Consider the following 19,014-nt stretch of genomic DNA (forward strand, 5'->3'; position numbering starts at 1 on the left):
AATTTACTCCTATTATCATTTTTTCTTCGTTCTCTTACTATCTTTATTTGAAAAAGCATCTAAGCTTAGGATCCGGCCCATTTTTTATTTAGAACACTGGGTAGCGCTTGCTGATTGGTGGCTATATTTAGCCACCAATCAGCAAGCGCTACACAGGTGCTGAATCAAGAATGGGCTGGCCCCTAAACTTACATTCTTGCTTTTTCAAATAAAGATACAAAGAGAATGAAGAAAAATTAATAATAGGAGTCAATTAGAAATTTGTTTAAAATTGCATGCTCGATCTGAATCATGAAAGAAAAAATGTGGGTTTAGTATCCCTTTAACACTTTAAGAATAACAACTTAACTTCACATTCCTACCTAATCTTTGTTTGGTGGGACCAAAGAAAGTGAACAAACATGGGGCTGTTATTTGTAATCTCCATCTCATAGGAAGCCTCACTGGCATTCAGGATGCAGCCAAAGTTAATGTGGCTATTGGGTATATGGAGGTTTGGGAAGTCTACCACCCCTTGTAGGGACACATAGTCAGTGTGTGGATGCTCTGCATATCGGATCATCAGAACCTCCTCTTTTATTTCGCTCCTTAAATCCTGGATATAAGTTGGGTCAAAGCTGATTGATAATTCCATCTGTTCCCCAACTGCAAGGTAGTAAGGCTGCTGTGAAAAAAAGAAGAAATTACATATAAAAGAATATAGTCACTATGATTACCATCTAATGTCAGTCTACACTTTTCTTATATTATGTATGTACCATCTAATATTAGTCTACAGTTCTCTGATATTGTGTATGTACCATCTAATGTCAGTCTACACTTCTCTGATATTGTGTATGTACCATCTAATATTAGTCTACACTTCTCTGATATTGTCTATGTACCATCTAATGTCAGTCTACACTTCTCTGATATTGTGTATGTACCATCTAATATTAGTCTACAGTTCTCTGATATTGTGTATGTATCATATAATGTCAGTCTACACTTCTCTGATATTGTGTATGTACCATTTAATGTCAGTCTACAGCTCCATCTAATATTAGTCTACAGTTCTCTGATATTGTGTATGCACCATGTAATGTCAGTCTACAATTCTCTGATATTGTATATGTACTATCTAATGTCAGTCTACAGTTCTCTGATATTGTGTATGTACCATCTAATGTCAGTCTACACTTCTCTGATATTGTGTATGTACCATCTAATATTAGTCTACAGTTCTTTGATATTGTGTATGTACCATCTAATGTCAGTCTACACTTCTCTGATATTGTGTATGTACCACCTAATATTAGTCTGCAGTTCTGATATTGTGTATGTACCATCTAATATTAGTCTGCAGTTCTGATATTGTGTATGTACCATCTAATATTAGTCTGCAGTTCTCTTATATTGTGTATGTAACATCTAATATTAGTCTGCAGTTCTTTGATATTGTGTATGTACCATCTAATATTAGTCTACACTTCTGATATTGTGTATGTACCATCTAATGTCAGTCTACACTTCTCTGATATTGTGAATGTACCATCTAATATTAGTCTACAGTTCTCTGATATTGTGTATGTACCATCTAATGTCAGTCTACACTTTTCTGATATTGTGTATGTACCATCTAATATTAGTCTACACTTCTCTGATATTGTGTATGTACCATCTAATATTAGTCTACACTTCTCTGATATTGTGTATGTACCATCTAATATTAGTCTACACTTCTCTGATATTGTGTATGTACCATCTAATTTCAGTCTACAGTTCTTTGATATTGTGTATGTACCATCTAATTTCAGTCTACAGTTCTTTGATATTGTGTATGTACCATCTAATTTCAGTCTACAGTTCTCTGATATTGTGTATGTACCATCTAATTTCAGTCTACAGTTCTTTGATATTGTGTATGTACCATCTAATTTCAGTCTACAGTTCTTTGATATTGTGTATGTACCATCTAATTTCAGTCTACACTTCTCTGATATTGTGTATGTACCATCTAATATTAGTCTACACTTCTCTGATATTGTGTATGTACCATCTAATATTAGTCTACACTTCTCTGATATTGTGTATGTACCATCTAATATTAGTCTACACTTCTCTGATATTGTGTATGTACCATCTAATATTAGTCTACACTTCTCTGATATTGTGTATGTACCATCTAATTTCAGTCTACAGTTCTTTGATATTGTGTATGTACCATCTAATTTCAGTCTACAGTTCTTTGATATTGTGTATGTACCATCTAATTTCAGTCTACAGTTCTCTGATATTGTGTATGTACCATCTAATGTCAGTCTACACGTCTCTGATATTGTGTATGTACCATCTAATTTCAGTCTACAGTTCTTTGATATTGTGTATGTACCATCTAATTTCAGTCTACAGTTCTCTGATATTGTGTATGTACCATCTAATGTCAGTCTACACTTCTCTGATATTGTGTATGTACCATCTAATTTCAGTCTACAGTTCTCTGATATTGTGTATGTACCATCTAATTTCAGTCTACACTTCTCTGATATTGTGTATGTACCATCTAATTTCAGTCTACAGTTCTCTGATATTGTGTATGTACCATCTAATGTCAGTCTACACTTCTCTGATATTGTGTATGTACCATCTAATATTAGTCTACACTTCTCTGATATTGTGTATGTACCATCTAATATTAGTCTACACTTCTCTGATATTGTGTATGTACCATCTAATATTAGTCTACACTTCTCTGATATTGTGTATGTACCATCTAATATTAGTCTACACTTCTCTGATATTGTGTATGTTTTAACTGTCTATTATTTCTATAAATCTATTCTGCCTTAGTCCTGCTATCCCTGATTCCTACTGTGACATATTAGTAATATATCAGTCACAAATTTCTTGAATACCATTCCCACCATCAGTACCTCAGGGATTTCATTTTGGAGGACCTCGTTCTTGAAGATGGAGAATGGGTATTTCACTGATAAGAAGAGAGTGAGTGGCAAAGAAGAAATATTTCTCAGCATGAGAGGCTGATACTGCTGAGTAAGCTCATTATCTGGTTGCTAGAAAGAAAAAAAGGAAGTGTAATGTAAACATCACAAACAAAAAGATATCTATCAAGTTCAACAACAATCTAAAACTTAAACTTGTAAATAAAAAAGATAAAAATAAAATAGGATCCATGTTCTGCAATTAGTCATCTAATGCACTCTATAGCAAAATTCAAAATAAACTGAATAAAGCCTCAATTTCTGACTCAGTTTCTCAATCTGTCAGACAAGTATAAAAAAATAGCAGTTTTTTTGGATTTCAAATAATTGAATTAAAAAACTGATTATTTTTTTTGTCTGGTTAATGGCAGCCCAATGCGGTGTTAAAGTATGGCTTGGGGGCTTTAAGGGTTTCACTTTTAAAAAAATGTTAATTAAAAACAAAATTATATGAACATGTCATCAATTGATATAATTACTTAAAGGGACGCTAAACATTAAATACATTTCATATGCCTCCCTCTAATTATGGGTGATACCATTATGGAACCTAGGTTACCCTGCAGGTATCAGAAGGAGAGTTGCTGCACATGTGCACTGGAAACTGTAATGAAAGACAGATTTCAACATGGCAGCACCCATGACTAGAGAGAGGCAGGGAATGACCTCAATAATATGTCTATAAAATGTATTTAGTGTTTAATGTTCCTTTAAATACAAAAAACCTGCACATAATTACTTTTTGCACCCATTTTCAATATTCAGTTGGTTGCTGTGTTTTTTTTTTCATCAATTACACATGCAGATTAATCTAATCCTATTATAAGAAAAACAGATGTCCTGGATTTGGTACATTGACTTTTATTATCTAATATTTTTTGTTATATTGGTATTATTTGTTGAAATGGATACCTAGGTAAGCTCAGGAGCTGCTGATTGGTGGCTGCACATATATGCCTCATGTTATTCTCTCACCCAATGTGTTAACTAGATCCCAGTAATGCATTGCTGCTTCTTCAACAAAGAATACCAAAAGAATGAAGCAAATTAGATAATAGAGGTAAATTAGAAAGTTGTTTAAAATTGTATTCTCTATCTGAATCATGAAAGAAAAAATGTGGGTTTCATGTCCCTTCAAGTAACTTTTCTAATGGATTTAAAGGGACAGTGTACTAAAAAACTGTTTTCCCTTTAATGAGTTTCCAATGACTCATTATACCAGCTGAAGAGTATAAAATGTATAGGGCAATGCTCATTTGGGTTTATTTTTGTATATGAAATAGCTGCCTGTGCTATTTGTTTCTTTATTTTTTTATTGAGATTTTTAGCAAATACGGGATATTGAATATGTTCACTGACAACGAACAAAGTTACAGGTGAATTTAAGCTTTCTTTAGTAGTTACAGAACCTTGAATATGCTGGCTAACAATGAAAACTAAGCTGCAATCAATTTACTGAGCTAATAAGACTGTAAGTTCTGATTCATAGTAATATATTGAAATATGCATATAAAAGCGGTTGTGCTGAACAAGCTGATATGAAATCTCCTTTTTCTAATATATAGGACCTCCTGTGAGTGTGAAGGACACTCTTGGACCTATGAACAGGTATATGAGAAGAAACTGGAGGTAAATTATTATTGAAGGAACCCACTGTCAGAATATAGACATATATGTGCTACTATTAAGCGCATATTAAGAGAGCCACGTGTGCTAATAATATAGTAATAGTTGAAGAGCTAGTAATTGAGTCGTTATAACAATGAAACCTACAGGTGTGAAAGTGGCATGGCATAGTAATAGAATGTGTTAAATGTTTTTATATATTAGATTTGAAATAAAAATTGAAATCAATATAAGATGTTACATAACTACTGCTATGGCCACTCTTGGACTATAAAACTAATACTCTCAGAAGACTATGATTGATAGTAGCTACTATTATACCACTCGTATTAATGTCTGGAGGCCTACAGTTGTCTAATGTGAGCTATTATCTAAGAAATATCTAATCCAGTATATATAATTTCCAGGTGGGGAGACAAATATAAGATGAGCAAAAGGGGACCAGTATAGCGTCTAAGTGTTAATCTTAGTACGTGGGGGTTTATATGCGGGTAGTGCAAAGACAATTTCAGATTTGAATTAATAACAAGATTATCGTGATATTTTGGGAAACATTTTTGTGGGGTAACTTCAGAGATATCTACGATCAAAAATTGTGTACATAATAGCACTCGACTACTCATTATTTACAGGGCAGATATAGAAGCATAGGTCTCTGAAATGAGACCTATGCTTCTGTATAGGACTATATAGGTCTTTCAGAGACCTATGCTTCTATATCTGCCCTGTAAATAACGAGTAGCCGAGTGCTATTATGTACAGAGTTTTTGTAATGTGAGCTTTACATTACTTATCCCCAGTAGAATATTGACAGTGTACAGCACCCCTTCTTTCCCCTCATCTATATTTAATTATTGAGTGTTTATTATAACACACACTCCCCAATAATTTAAATAGGGGTCTACTCTTAGTAGTGCCGCTATCATCTTTTTCTGTGAAATACCTATGATCAAGTTTGGTCAGTCTAGAGGAGGGGAGTCTTATATCTGATAGGCCAATAATCCCAGAACACGGCAAAGGGAACAGAATTCACATAAGCATTCAAAAATCCCTGAGATAAGTATCTTGTTCTGTCCCACGAACTTGGCCGCTGCCCGCAGGAAAAGATCTATAACATTAGCTTGGATTCTGTTATGTGTGCTCTTGGTTCTTAAAAGTCATGAAAATGTTAGCCAACTAACAGTATTGCGCTAGCTATCTCTTAGAATAGTTAAAATCTATAATTTGGTTAGTATTCACAGGTCTCCAATTTTAGTATCCCTCTAAGAAAAATAGGACTGAGTAATAATAATCATATAAAGAAACTTAATAGTCCTCAAAGATAATTAAACTTAGCCACGTGGAACACTCCCACTATTTGTGAATACATTTGTAAGCTCAAATCTTAGCAACATTATGTCCTTATAGAATCTCAGCTATAGAATTATTGTTTATGTAGGTTATAGGAAGGGATGGTACTTTTTTGGCGTGTAATAGACCATTCTTTTCTTTTTTTATGTAAAGTGAACTCATTGGCCTCTAGTTATCAAAGTCTGGCGGGCCTGAGCCGACAGTGCGGATCAGGTCCGCCAGACTTCGCTGAATACGGCGAGCATTCAGTATTGCACCAGCAGCTCACAATAGCTGCTGGTGCAACGCCGCCCCCTGCAGACTTGCGGCCAATGGGCCGCCAGCAGGGGGGTGTCAATCAACCCGATCGTACTCTATCGGGTTGATTTCCGGCGATGTCTGTCCGCCTGCTCAGAGCAGGCGGACAGGTTATGGAGCAGCGGTCTTTGTGACCGCTGCTTCATAACTGCTGTTTCTGGCGAGCCTGCAGGCTCGCCAGAAACACGGGCATCAAGCTCCATTTGGTGCTTGATACATATGCCCCATTGTATAAACTACTACAACATTAAGATAAAACATGTAAAAAACAAAAACAAAGTGATCTAGTTGGTACCGAGCTGGCATGAGGAAAACTGCATACTATCTATTATCAAGCTAATTGCTTTCATTATCTTTAGCTTTAGTTAGCATCCCGCCAAGCTATTAAAGACATCAGTGGGTAAATCAACATTTGGTGTATAATGCAAGATTGCTGGCAGGTCTGCGAGTGTGCCTGGTGTAAAGTCACAGTTCCACTGAGAAACGGCAGTAAATTAGCCTATACCCATGCAACATAAGCAGCAGCTACAAAGAGAGCATATCCTCTTTCCCTGCATCTGGAGTTGAAGCCATTGCGGCCAGACCAGGCTTGAATGTAAGTCAGTTTCGTACCTTATGAACAACCAGGTGTAAGCCGTAAGTGCATTCAGAGATACCGGGTGGGGGCTCCTGTGAAAACGACCAGCCGGTGTTATTTCAGCAGTTTTGGGCGCTGTAGGCTCCAGTTCGTAAAGTGCCGTTAGAAGCAGAGTATAGGGTGAGAGGTTAAGGTCTGTCCCACACAATTCCTTACTCCAATCCTTTCAGGTCGCATACCTCCTTTTGTTCCAACAGGTTTAATTCAGGGTTTAAGGGCTTCATTACGGTTTCAACTATGTGGCAGAGTTCCCGCTCAAGCTCCGCAAAGTGGTCAGTCTCCCATCTGTCCAGACGTGTCAAAATTAGAAAAGCCATATCCTAGGTAAATCTATAAAGCCTCCAGTCTTATAGATAAGTCGCTTGGAATGAGTGGTCTGTAGAGATAGAAAGTATCAGTCGTCAGTGACTGTTGTACCCAGTCTGATAGCTTGGGGTGGTTCTGAGGCTTCGTATTAGGCCGCCACCTTAGGCCTCAAAAGTCCAGATCAGGGCTCTGCGGTCATAAAAACACCAGAGTTTAGGATTATAGCATCCACACAGTAAGGGGTGTTTAAGATCTCAGATCCTTTTCAATAGAAGTCCAATGTTCTGGCAGTAATCAGTGGATTAGCAGGATCACAGTAAGAGCTCCACATATTGCGACCGCTCATGGCCGCTTCTCGGACAGGCCCCCTGTTGGGCACTTTATTATTATTTTTTTTAAATCACAACCCCTTTAAAATAGAATGGGCCTGCAGGGGAAGCATAATTCATTACCTTATCACTGTAATGCTCGTGGGATACTCCTCTATCAGACCGAACTCGGCCAGAAGTTTTGTTATCCCGACATCGAGCCGTAATGATAGGGAATAACCCAGAGCAGAGAAAGTTAGTAAGATGAGGAGGGCGGCACTCACCACAGGCAGGACAGTCCCCAGCGGTAATGGCAGAGCAGTTCAAGGCAAATCACTAGAATGGTCAGACAGGCAGGATTTGGCAACAGTAAAGCAGTCCAAGGGCAAACCACTAGAATGGTCAGGCAATGGTAAAGCAGTCCAAGCAGTGTTTGGCAACGGTAAAGCAGTCCAAGGGCACACCACTAGAATGGTCAGGCAGGCAAGGTTCGGCAACAAAGAGGCAATCCAAAACAACAGGGGTTAAACAGGCAGAGTAGTCAGAAAGGCAGGGTTCAGCAGCAGTATATCTATCCAGCAATTTAGGGGATAAACAGGCTGAGTAGTCAGACAGGCAGAGTTCAGCAGCAGTATATCAATCCAGCAATTCAGGGGTATAACAGGCAGAGTAGTCAGATAGGCAGGGTTCAAACACATAAAGGCAATATAGTACTAACGATCTATCACACCCAGGAGCACACAAAGTAACATGTATACTTGGGCTGTGATAGATCGTTATTGAGCGACTTACATAGGCACAGGATTCATGCCAGAGGAATCCGCACTGGCATCTGAGAGAGAGGAGAGTGTGCAGCGATGATGTCAGCGTCGCACGCATCCGGACCCAGCATAGCCCCTGGCCACGAGCAGGGAAGGAGACGCCACGCCCCTAGCAACGGCTAGATCGGCGCGACAAACACTCTCTATGCACACAAAGGCTTCCTTATCTTATCTCAGCCTATATACACAAAGTCCAATGCTTAGAAAGAACAGTTTAAAATGAAAATTTTAGTAACTATGTCTCCCATCCCCCACTGAATTGTTATTTTTTCGGTTGGCTGTTTATATAGCTTTTCTGTACCCATTACTGCAGTATTGGTGGCAGTTTCAACAGGCAAAAACTGTTATTTCAAATGCCAAAATAAAGGTGAATGATCTACTTGTAAACAACTTAAGACTCTCAAATTGATCAAATGGAACCTTGAGAACACATTAAAGGGGAGGACAATTTACAGTGCACTGTCCCTTTAAATGCAAAAATACAGAAGCCAAAAAAAACACAAGCTGATTTTGATGTTTTCACACGAAATAATCTAATTCTAATGGATTGGAATTTGTGGTGTTGATCTTAGTTTATTTTAGTTATTTGCAGAGATGGAGGAGTCCCCTAAAAAAAATCAGTTAACGGCTGATCATAGTGACCCTGTTTACTAAAAACATCTTCATGGAAATAAACCTTTGTCACTGTAAACATGAAAAAACAACTCACCTTCTGCACAGTGAAATGCAGTTGCCTGGCAGAGAGGTGTAGAACAGGAGCAATGAATTCACATATGATATCCACAGTCATGATCCGATGCTTTCCAGTCTGCTTTCCAATAATAGCAAATCCAATCAACCTCTCCTTCACCACCTGTTAGAGATTTATCAAAATATATATAATCACTCTTCACTTGTAAATTTGATGAAAGGGATAGTAAACCCCAGCATTTTCTTTTAGGATTCAGATAGAACATACAATTTAAAACAACTTTCCAGATTAATTCTATTATCAAATTTTCTTCATTCTCTTGTTATCCATTGCTGAAAGGACAGCATTGCACTACTGACAGGAAGCTGAACATATCTATTTATCCAATCACAAGAGACAAATGTGTGCAGGCACCATAAGCAGCAGCTCCCACTAGTGTATGATATGTGCGTATTAATTTTTTAACAAAGGATACTAAGAAAACAAAGCACATTTGAAAATAGAAGTGAAATTAAAATTGTCTTAAAATTACATGCTCTATCTGAATCATGCAAATTTAATTTTGACTTTCCTATCCCTTTAAGTTTGTCATCCCAACATTTGTATGTTTTTCAAAAACCTCGAAGATTTTCATATCTAAACCACATTTTATTTCCATTACCTCAATAGGGACACTCAGGTTAAATTAAATTGTCATGATTCAGATGCAGCATGTCATTTTAAACAACTTTCCAATTTACTTGTGCACAGTCTTTTATATTTACACTTTTTGAGTCGCCAGATCCTACTGAGCATGTGCAAGAATTCATAGACTATACGTAATCTTGGCTGATTGCTATCACATGGTACAAGGGGAGTGGAAATATACATAACTTTGACATTTGTTATAAAAAATCTACTACTCATTTGAAGTTCAGACTAAGTGATATTGCATTGTCTTGTTATCTTGCATTTGTTGATTATGCAAATCTAATGTGTTGACTGGTCCTTTAAAGTTTTTCAAGGAAACAAATTTATCTATGAGACCTTATGGGGACTAGACTATCTGAGTGTTTGTTTTAAACTACATTGTCCTTTATGTTGCAGATTATGGATTATTTAGTAGTTTTTCTTTGGGCTGTATTTTTCTTTCTTTACTCATTTACAAATCTAAGAGTTGTCAGCGTTTCCATAATAAAATATAGCACACCGTATAGTCTAAGGCTCCATATAGTTAACATAAATAAGTTCTAATTGTAACCGGTGTTAACAGTAACATATAACACCAATGAATAACAAGGAAATAGTACTTTGTTGTGAAGTGTTACTTTAGAGCCATAACTCGTACAGACACTAATTTAACCAAAAATATAAAACCCCAAATAAACAGACTTCATGAAATATTTTATTTTTGAAACCTAACTTATCACATTAATCAATGTAGGATCACTGTCTTCAGTGGTGCTTCCAATAAGTATTGTGTATGGGATGGTAGCAAAGTTAATAACTTCTTCAAAAATATTCTAGAATCAATGTGCACCATCCTCTATTGCAGACAATACTTTATAAAATCTTCATAAAGAAAGACAGCTTGCAGTGAAGTATTGTATGTATTTAATGTATGAAATGTACTGTCTGGCCACATAGAATATGTCAGTCATGGTATGGACCCAGTACTACATGTGGCTAGATATGACACTATCAAAACACACAGGATCAGACCTAGAATCTAAGCAATTAGGAATCAATATCAAGCCAGAATGTGGAACAGCTAAATCAGAATCCTAAAAATAGGAAAACAGTTCAAGTTCAAAAGCAGTGAACAGTGCAGTACATACTCTGGAACTAGAAGCAAAGTCGTCAGGCAGGGATCAAAAACAGCACCAATAGGCAGACAGAGTCATGATCCAAAATCAAAGTAAAAACCAAAGCATAAACTGGAACCAAGAACAACAGACAAAAAGTGCACCAAAGATAGCTTGTATCACAAACGGCAAGGAGGGAAGAGGCCGTCATGTCATAAATAGGTGCCAGATTCAAGCCAAAAACACGCATGTAAACAAAGCATGCAACGCTCTAGTGCAACCTACGTGATAAAAATGAAAACACAGATCCCAGGTCTTCCATGAAAAATGACGTAATGGTAAGACATGACATGTAATGTGTCATTTATTGTATAACCCATCTTTTATGTGTTACATGTCAATGCCCCACTTGTAATCCATTTTCTATTATGACAGATCTCCTTCTGATGTATCCACCAGAAAACAGAACACAAACTTATGTCTGTTTATATACATATGTCTTGTGTCATGCTATTTTTGACATAATTTATGTTGAATAACCATGTGTAAACTCTTCTATTTGCAGACACAGATCTTGATGTTTTATGCACTATTATCTGAACAATCGTGTTCAGTTTTTATTAGAGGTTGATATAACCTTTAGGGATCAGATATATATTCTTTAGGGTTCCATTTTTTATTATGAGCGCTTAATTATTTATATCAAATTATCCAGATAATGTGTATATTATTATTCTCTTAAATTAACTACAGATCTCTGATACCTTAATTTTGGGTCTCCCTATACTACTTAAATATCTATATAATTATTTTTATTTTATAATACTACAACAATTCTGCAATTACCACACTGGCTTCTCTATGCGTCTGCTAACATGCACACTGCTAATATATCTTATCTTTATTATAGAACATTTTAAATAGTGACAACCTAAACACCATTGCAAAATATTGACCTTACCCAGGATTTACATACTTATGTTTCTATTTGGGGAATGCAAACCCTTAAAATTCAGTAGTGAAAACAGATTTTCTAAAAAGAGAGCAGATTAACTCAAAAGTGAGCAACCGAACAATAAAAGAAACAATTATCTTTTTTCTCACCTTTGGAGTGTCAGAAAATCCTTCAAGTACAACGTCAATGCTTTGTCCTGGTCTCAACTCCATACGTGATGGAGAAATCTTAAAAACTGGACCAGGAATATCAGTGTTTGACGATGCTGACTTAATACTTGGAAGCTGTGTTCGCTTGCGAAATGGAGAGAATCCATCTGATATCCAATGGATTAGATGGGACCTTCGACCACGGTTACTCATTGTAAACCGATAACAACAGGGACCAGAACTACGAAGAAAAAAAAGCAGTAAAAAACTTTTTAGTAATGAAAAACAAGATTTCCATTCAGATTGATAGCCCATATCATTAAGATTTTATTGATGGATTATTAGCTTAATGCTTGATTTATAGGCTAAAACATTGTCCCTTTCATCCATCCTTTTCCACAACATAACTTCCCTAATGATCCAGTTCAATGGTTAGGATATTGAAAGGAACTTTAGATGGTGAGGATAAAAAATAAATAAAAAATGACAGTTGATATGTGAACAAATTTAAACAAAGTTACATAGTATTGTACGCTGTATAGCTACTCTGCATGTGATCACATTTATCAGGAATTAAAGGTCTTGTTTTATTTTACATCATAAAATAATAGAACCCAGAAAGGAATCATTACTGATTGGTGTTTAACCCACGTGGAGCCAAATACAAAAGGCTGCTAAGTTTACATGACACATAAGAACTATAACGGTTAAAAATAAGTCTTATAAGAAGCATCCAGCTGATGCACAAATAATTATTATCAAGCACAAAACTATGGAGGAAAGACCAGGTCTCCAAGTTATAAAACTGCTTCACTAAAGATTTATTATCACATGAAAACCCAGATCACTCTCGCTTGTCTTTTAAAAGTATATCTTGTCTAGGACTATTTGGTTCCATCATACTGCATACAAAAGAATCACATAATGAACAAAAGCAAGAAGCTAATTGGGTTGCATAACGATGCACTGCACAGCTTTTCAACCCTAAGAGCTTTGTACTTTAGCTCAGGCAAACAGCTCCACGTTCTAGCTTAAAATTCTACATTTAATAAGGCTCTTCTACAAGTCAAAGATCTTGTAAATTACATGCAGATATATTACAATGTTTATTGATGCAATTTTTTTAGTGATCTTTATAAATAACATAATTTATGTAAGAACTTACCTGATAAATTCATTTCTTTCATATTAGCAAGAGTCCATGAGCTAGTGACGTATGGGATATACATTCCTACCAGGAGGGGCAAAGTTTCCCAAACCTCAAAATGCCTATAAATACACCCCTCACCACACCCACAATTCAGTTTAACGAATAGCCAAGAAGTGGGGTGATAAGAAAAAAGTGTGAAAGCATATAAAATAAGGAATTGGAATAATTGTGCTTTATACAAAATCATAACCACCACAAAAAAAGGGCGGGCCTCATGGACTCTTGCTAATATGAAAGAAATGAATTTATCAGGTAAGTTCTTACATAAATTATGTTTTCTTTCATGTAATTAGCAAGAGTCCATGAGCTAGTGACGTATGGGATAATGATTACCCAAGATGTGGATCTTTCCACACAAGAGTCACTAGAGAGGGAGGGATAAAATAAAGACAGCCAATTCCTGCTGAAAATAATCCACACCCAAAATAAAGTTTAATGAAAAACATAAGCAGAAGATTCAAACTGAAACCGCTGCCTGAAGTACTTTTCTACCAAAAACTGCTTCAGAAGAAGAAAATACATCAAAATGGTAGAATTTAGTAAAAGTATGCAAAGAGGACCAAGTTGCTGCTTTGCAAATCTGATCAACCGAAGCTTCATTCCTAAACGCCCAGGAAGTAGAAACTGACCTAGTAGAATGAGCTGTAATCCTCTGAGGCGGAGTTTTACCCGACTCAACATAGGCAAGATGAATTAAAGATTTCAACCAAGATGCCAAAGAAATGGCAGAAGCTTTCTGGCCTTTTCTAGAACCGGAAAAGATAACAAATAGACTAGAAGTCTTTCGGAAAGATTTAGTAGCTTCAACATAATATTTCAAAGCTCTAACAACATCCAAAGAATGCAACGATTTCTCCTTAGAATTCTTAGGATTAGGACATAATGAAGGAACCACAATTTCTATACTAATGTTGTTGGAATTCACAACTTTAGGTAAAAATTCAAAAGAAGTTCGCAACACCGCCTTATCCTGATGAAAAATCAGAAAAGGAGACTCACAAGAAAGAGCAGATAATTCAGAAACTCTTCTGGCAGAAGAGATGGCCAAAAGGAACAAAACTTTCCAAGAAAGTAATTTAATGTCCAATGAATGCATAGGTTCAAATGGAGGAGCTTGAAGAGCCCCCAGAACCAAATTCAAACTCCAAGGAGGAGAAATTGACTTAATGACAGGCTTTATACGAACCAAAGCTTGTACAAAACAATGAATATCAGGAAGAATAGCAATCTTTCTGTGAAAAAGAACAGAAAGAGCAGAGATTTGTCCTTTCAAGGAACTTGCGGAGAAACCCTTATCTAAACCATCCTGAAGAAACTGTAATATTCTCAGTATTCTAAAAGAATGCCAAGAAAAATGATGAGAAAGACACCAAGAAATATAAGTCTTCCAGACTCTATAATATATCTCTCTAGATACAGATTTACGAGCCTGTAACATAGTATTAATCACAGAGTCAGAGAAACCTCTTTGACCAAGAATCAAGCGTTCAATCTCCATACCTTTAAATTTAAGGATTTCAGATCCTGATGGAAAAAAGGACCTTGAGACAGAAGGTCTAGTCTTAACGGAAGAGTCCACGGTTGGCAAGAGGCCATCCGGACAAGATCCGCATACCAAAATCTGTGAGGCCATGCCGGAGCTACCAGCAGAACAAACGAGCATTCCTTCAGAATCTTGGAGATTACTCTTGGAAGAAGAACTAGAGGCGGAAAGATATAGGCAGGATGATACTTCCAAGGAAGTGATAATGCATCCACTGCCTCCGCCTGAGGATCCCGGGATCTGGACAGATACCTGGGAAGTTTCTTGTTTAGATGAGACGCCATCAAATCTATTTCTGGAAGTTCCCACATTTGAACAATCTGAAGAAATACCTCTGGGTGAAGAGACCATTCGCCCGGATGCAACGTTTGGCGACTGAGATAATCCGCTTCCCAATTGTCTATACCTGGGATATGAACCGCAGAGATTAGACAGGAGCTGGATTCCACCCAAACCAAAATTCGAGATACTTCTTTCATAGCCAGAGGACTGTGAGTCCCTCCTTGATGATTGATGTATGCCACAGTTGTGACATTGTCTGTCTGAAAACAAATGAACGATTCTCTCTTCAGAAGAGGCCAAAACTGAAGAGCTCTGAAAATTGCACGGAGTTCCAAAATATTGATCGGTAATCTCACCTCCTGAGATTCCCAAACTCCTTGTGCCGTCAGAGATCCCCACACAGCTCCCCAACCTGTGAGACTTGCATCTGTTGAAATTACAGTCCAGGTCGGAAGCACAAAAGAAGCCCCCTGAATTAAACGATGGTGATCTGTCCACCACGTTAGAGAGTGTCGTACAATCGGTTTTAAAGATATTAATTGAGATATCTTTGTGTAATCCTTGCACCATTGATTCAGCATACAGAGCTGAAGAGGTCGCATGTGAAAACGAGCAAAGGGGATCGCGTCCGATGCAGCAGTCATAAGACCTAGAATTTCCATGCATAAGGCTACCGAAGGGAATGATTGTGACTGAAGGTTTTGACAAGCTGCAATCAATTTTAGACGTCTCTTGTCTGTTAAAGACAGAGTCATGGACACTGAATCTATCTGGAAACCCAGAAAGGTTACCCTTGTCTGAGGAATCAAAGAACTTTTTGGTAAATTGATCCTCCAACCATGATCTTGAAGAAACAACACAAGTCGATTCGTATGAGATTCTGCTAAATGTAAAGACTGAGCAAGTACCAAGATATCGTCCAAATAAGGAAATACCACAATACCCTGTTCTCTGATTACAGACAGAAGGGCACCGAGAACCTTTGAAAAAATTCTTGGAGCTGTAGCTAGGCCAAACGGTACTGATTACAGACAGAAGGGCACCGAGAACCTTTGAAAAAATTCTTGGAGCTGTAGCTAGGCCAAACGGTAGAGCCACAAACTGGTAATGCTTGTCCAGAAAAGAGAATCTCAGGAACTGATAATGATCTGGATGAATCGGAATATGCAGATATGCATCCTGTAAATCTATTGTGGACATATAATTCCCTTGCTGAACAAAAGGCAAGATAGTCCTTACAGTTACCATCTTGAACGTTGGTATCCTTACATAACGATTCAATATTTTTAGATCCAGAACTGGTCTGAAGGAATTCTCCTTCTTTGGTACAATGAAGAGATTTGAATAAAACCCCATCCCCTGTTCCGGAACTGGAACTGGCATAATTACTCCAGCCAACTCTAGATCTGAAACACAATTCAGAAATGCTTGAGCTTTCACTGGATTTACTGTGACACGGGAAAGAAAAAATCTCTTTGCAGGAGGTCTCATCTTGAAACCAATTCTGTACCCTTCTGAAACAATGTTCTGAATCCAAAGATTGTGAACAGAATTGATCCAAATTTCTTTGAAAAAACGTAACCTGCCCCCTACCAGCTGAGCTGGAATGAGGGCCACACCTTCATGTGGACTTAGAAGCAGGCTTTGCCTTTCTAGCAGGCTTGGATTTATTCCAGACTGGAGATGGTTTCCAAACTGAAACTGCTCCTGAGGATGAAGGATCAGGCTTTTGTTCTTTGTTGAAACGAAAGGAACGAAAACGATTATTAGCCCTTTTTTTACCTTTAGATTTTTTATCCTGTGGTAAAAAAGTTCCTTTCCCACCAGTAACAGTTGAGATAATAGAATCCAACTGAGAACCAAATAATTTGTTACCCTGGAAAGAAATGGAAAGTAGAGTTGATTTAGAAGCCATATCAGCATTCCAAGTCTTAAGCCATAAAGCTCTTCTAGCTAAAATAGCTAGAGACATAAACCTGACATCAACTCTGATAATATCAAAAATGGCATCACAGATAAAATTATTAGCATGCTGAAGAAGAATAATAATATCATGAGAATCATGATTTGTTACTTGTTGCGCTAAAGTTTCCAACCAAAAAGTTGAAGCTGCAGCAACATCAGCCAATGATATAGCAGGTCTAAGAAGATTACCTGAACACAGATAAGCTTTTCTTAGAAAGGATTCGATTTTCCTATCTAAAGGATCTTTAAACGAAGTACCATCTGACGTAGGAATGGTAGTACGTTTAGCAAGGGTAGAAATAGCCCCATCAACTTTAGGGATTTTGTCCCAAAATTCTAACCTGTCAGACGGTATAGGATATAATTGCTTAAAACGTTTAGAAGGAGTAAATGAATTACCCAATTTATCCCATTCTTTGGAAATTACTGCAGAAATAGCATTAGGAACAGGAAAAACTTCTGGAATAACCACAGGAGATTTAAATACCTTATCTAAACGTTTCGAATTAGTATCAAGAGGACCAGAATCCTCTATTTCTAAAGCAATTAATACTTCTTTAAGTAAAGAACGAATAAATTCCATTTTAAATAAATATGAAGATTTATCAGCATCAATCTCTGAAACAGAATCCTCTGAACCAGAAGAGTCATCAGAATCAGAATGATGATGTTCATTTAAAAATTCATCTGTAGGGAGAGAAGTTTTAAAAGATTTTTTACGTTTACTAGAAGGAGAAATAACAGACATAGCCTTCTTGATGGATTCAGAAACAAAATCTCTTATGTTATCAGGAACATTCTGCACCTTAGATGTTGAAGGAACTGCAACAGACAATGGTACTTTACTAAAGGAAATATTATCTGCATTAACAAGTTTGTCATGACAATTAATACAAACAACAGCCGGAGGAATAGCTACCAAAAGTTTACAGCAGATACACTTAGCTTTGGTAGATCCAGCACTAGACAGCGATTTTCCTGTAGTATCTTCTGACTCAGATGCAATGTGAGACATCTTGCAATATGTAAGAGAAAAAACAACATATAAAGCAAAATTGATCAAATTCCTTAAATGACAGTTTCAGGAATGGGAAAAAATGCCAAAGAACAAGCTTCTAGCAACCAGAAGCAATAAAAAATGAGACTTAAATAATGTGGAGACCAAAGCGACGCCCATATTTTTTAGCGCCAAATAAGACGCCCACATTATTTGGCGCCTAAATGCTTTTGGCGCCAAAAATGACGCCACATCCGGAACGCCGACATTTTTGGCGCAAAATAACGTCAAAAAATGACGCAACTTCCGGCGACACGTATGACGCCGGAAACGGAAAAGAATTTTTGCGCCAAAAAAGTCTGCGCCAAGAATGACGCAATAAAATGAAGCATTTTCAGCCCCCGCGAGCCTAACAGCCCACAGGGAAAAAGAGTCAAATTTTTGAAGGTAAGAAAAAATGAATAATTTAAATGAATAATCCCAAATATGAAACTGACTGTCTGAAAAATAAGGAAAGTTGAACATTCTGAGTCAAGGCAAATAAATGTTTGAATACATATATTTAGAACTTTATAAACAAAGTGCCCAACCATAGCTTAGAGTGTCACAGAAAATAAGATTTACTTACCCCAGGAAACTCATCTACATGTTTGTAGAAAGCCAAACCAGTACTGAAACGAGAATCAGCAGAGGTAATGGTATATATAAGAGTATATCGTCGATCTGAAAAGGGAGGTAAGAGATGAATCTCTACGACCGATAACAGAGAACCTATGAAATAGACCCCGTAGAAGGAGATCACTGCATTCAAATAGGCAATACTCTCCTCACATCCCTCTGACATTCACTGCACGCTGAGAGGAAAACCGGGCTCCAACTTGCTGCGGAGCGCATATCAACGTAGAATCTAGCACAAACTTACTTCACCACCTCCATCGGAGGCAAAGTTTGTAAAACTGAATTGTGGGTGTGGTGAGGGGTGTATTTATAGGCATTTTGAGGTTTGGGAAACTTTGCCCCTCCTGGTAGGAATGTATATCCCATACGTCACTAGCTCATGGACTCTTGCTAATTACATGAAAGAAATTATGTTTTTGGCCTGGTGATGTTTG

The 19,014-nt window shown here is 37.2% G+C and overlaps 1 protein-coding gene across 1 annotated transcript in view; it reads right to left on the reverse strand.

Annotated features, from left to right (window-relative positions):
• HYDIN (HYDIN axonemal central pair apparatus protein) overlaps positions 1-19,014 on the reverse strand; it is a 595,027-nt gene that overhangs the window by 370,939 nt on the left and 205,074 nt on the right. The window contains 4 exon segments of the mRNA XM_053719498.1: positions 345-661; positions 2,913-3,053; positions 9,036-9,179; positions 11,906-12,146. Coding sequence (XP_053575473.1) covers positions 345-661; positions 2,913-3,053; positions 9,036-9,179; positions 11,906-12,146 — 843 coding nt within the window.

Source organism: Bombina bombina, chromosome 1 (genome assembly GCF_027579735.1).
Source record: "Bombina bombina isolate aBomBom1 chromosome 1, aBomBom1.pri, whole genome shotgun sequence".
Classification (NCBI taxonomy): Eukaryota; Metazoa; Chordata; class Amphibia; order Anura; family Bombinatoridae; genus Bombina; species Bombina bombina.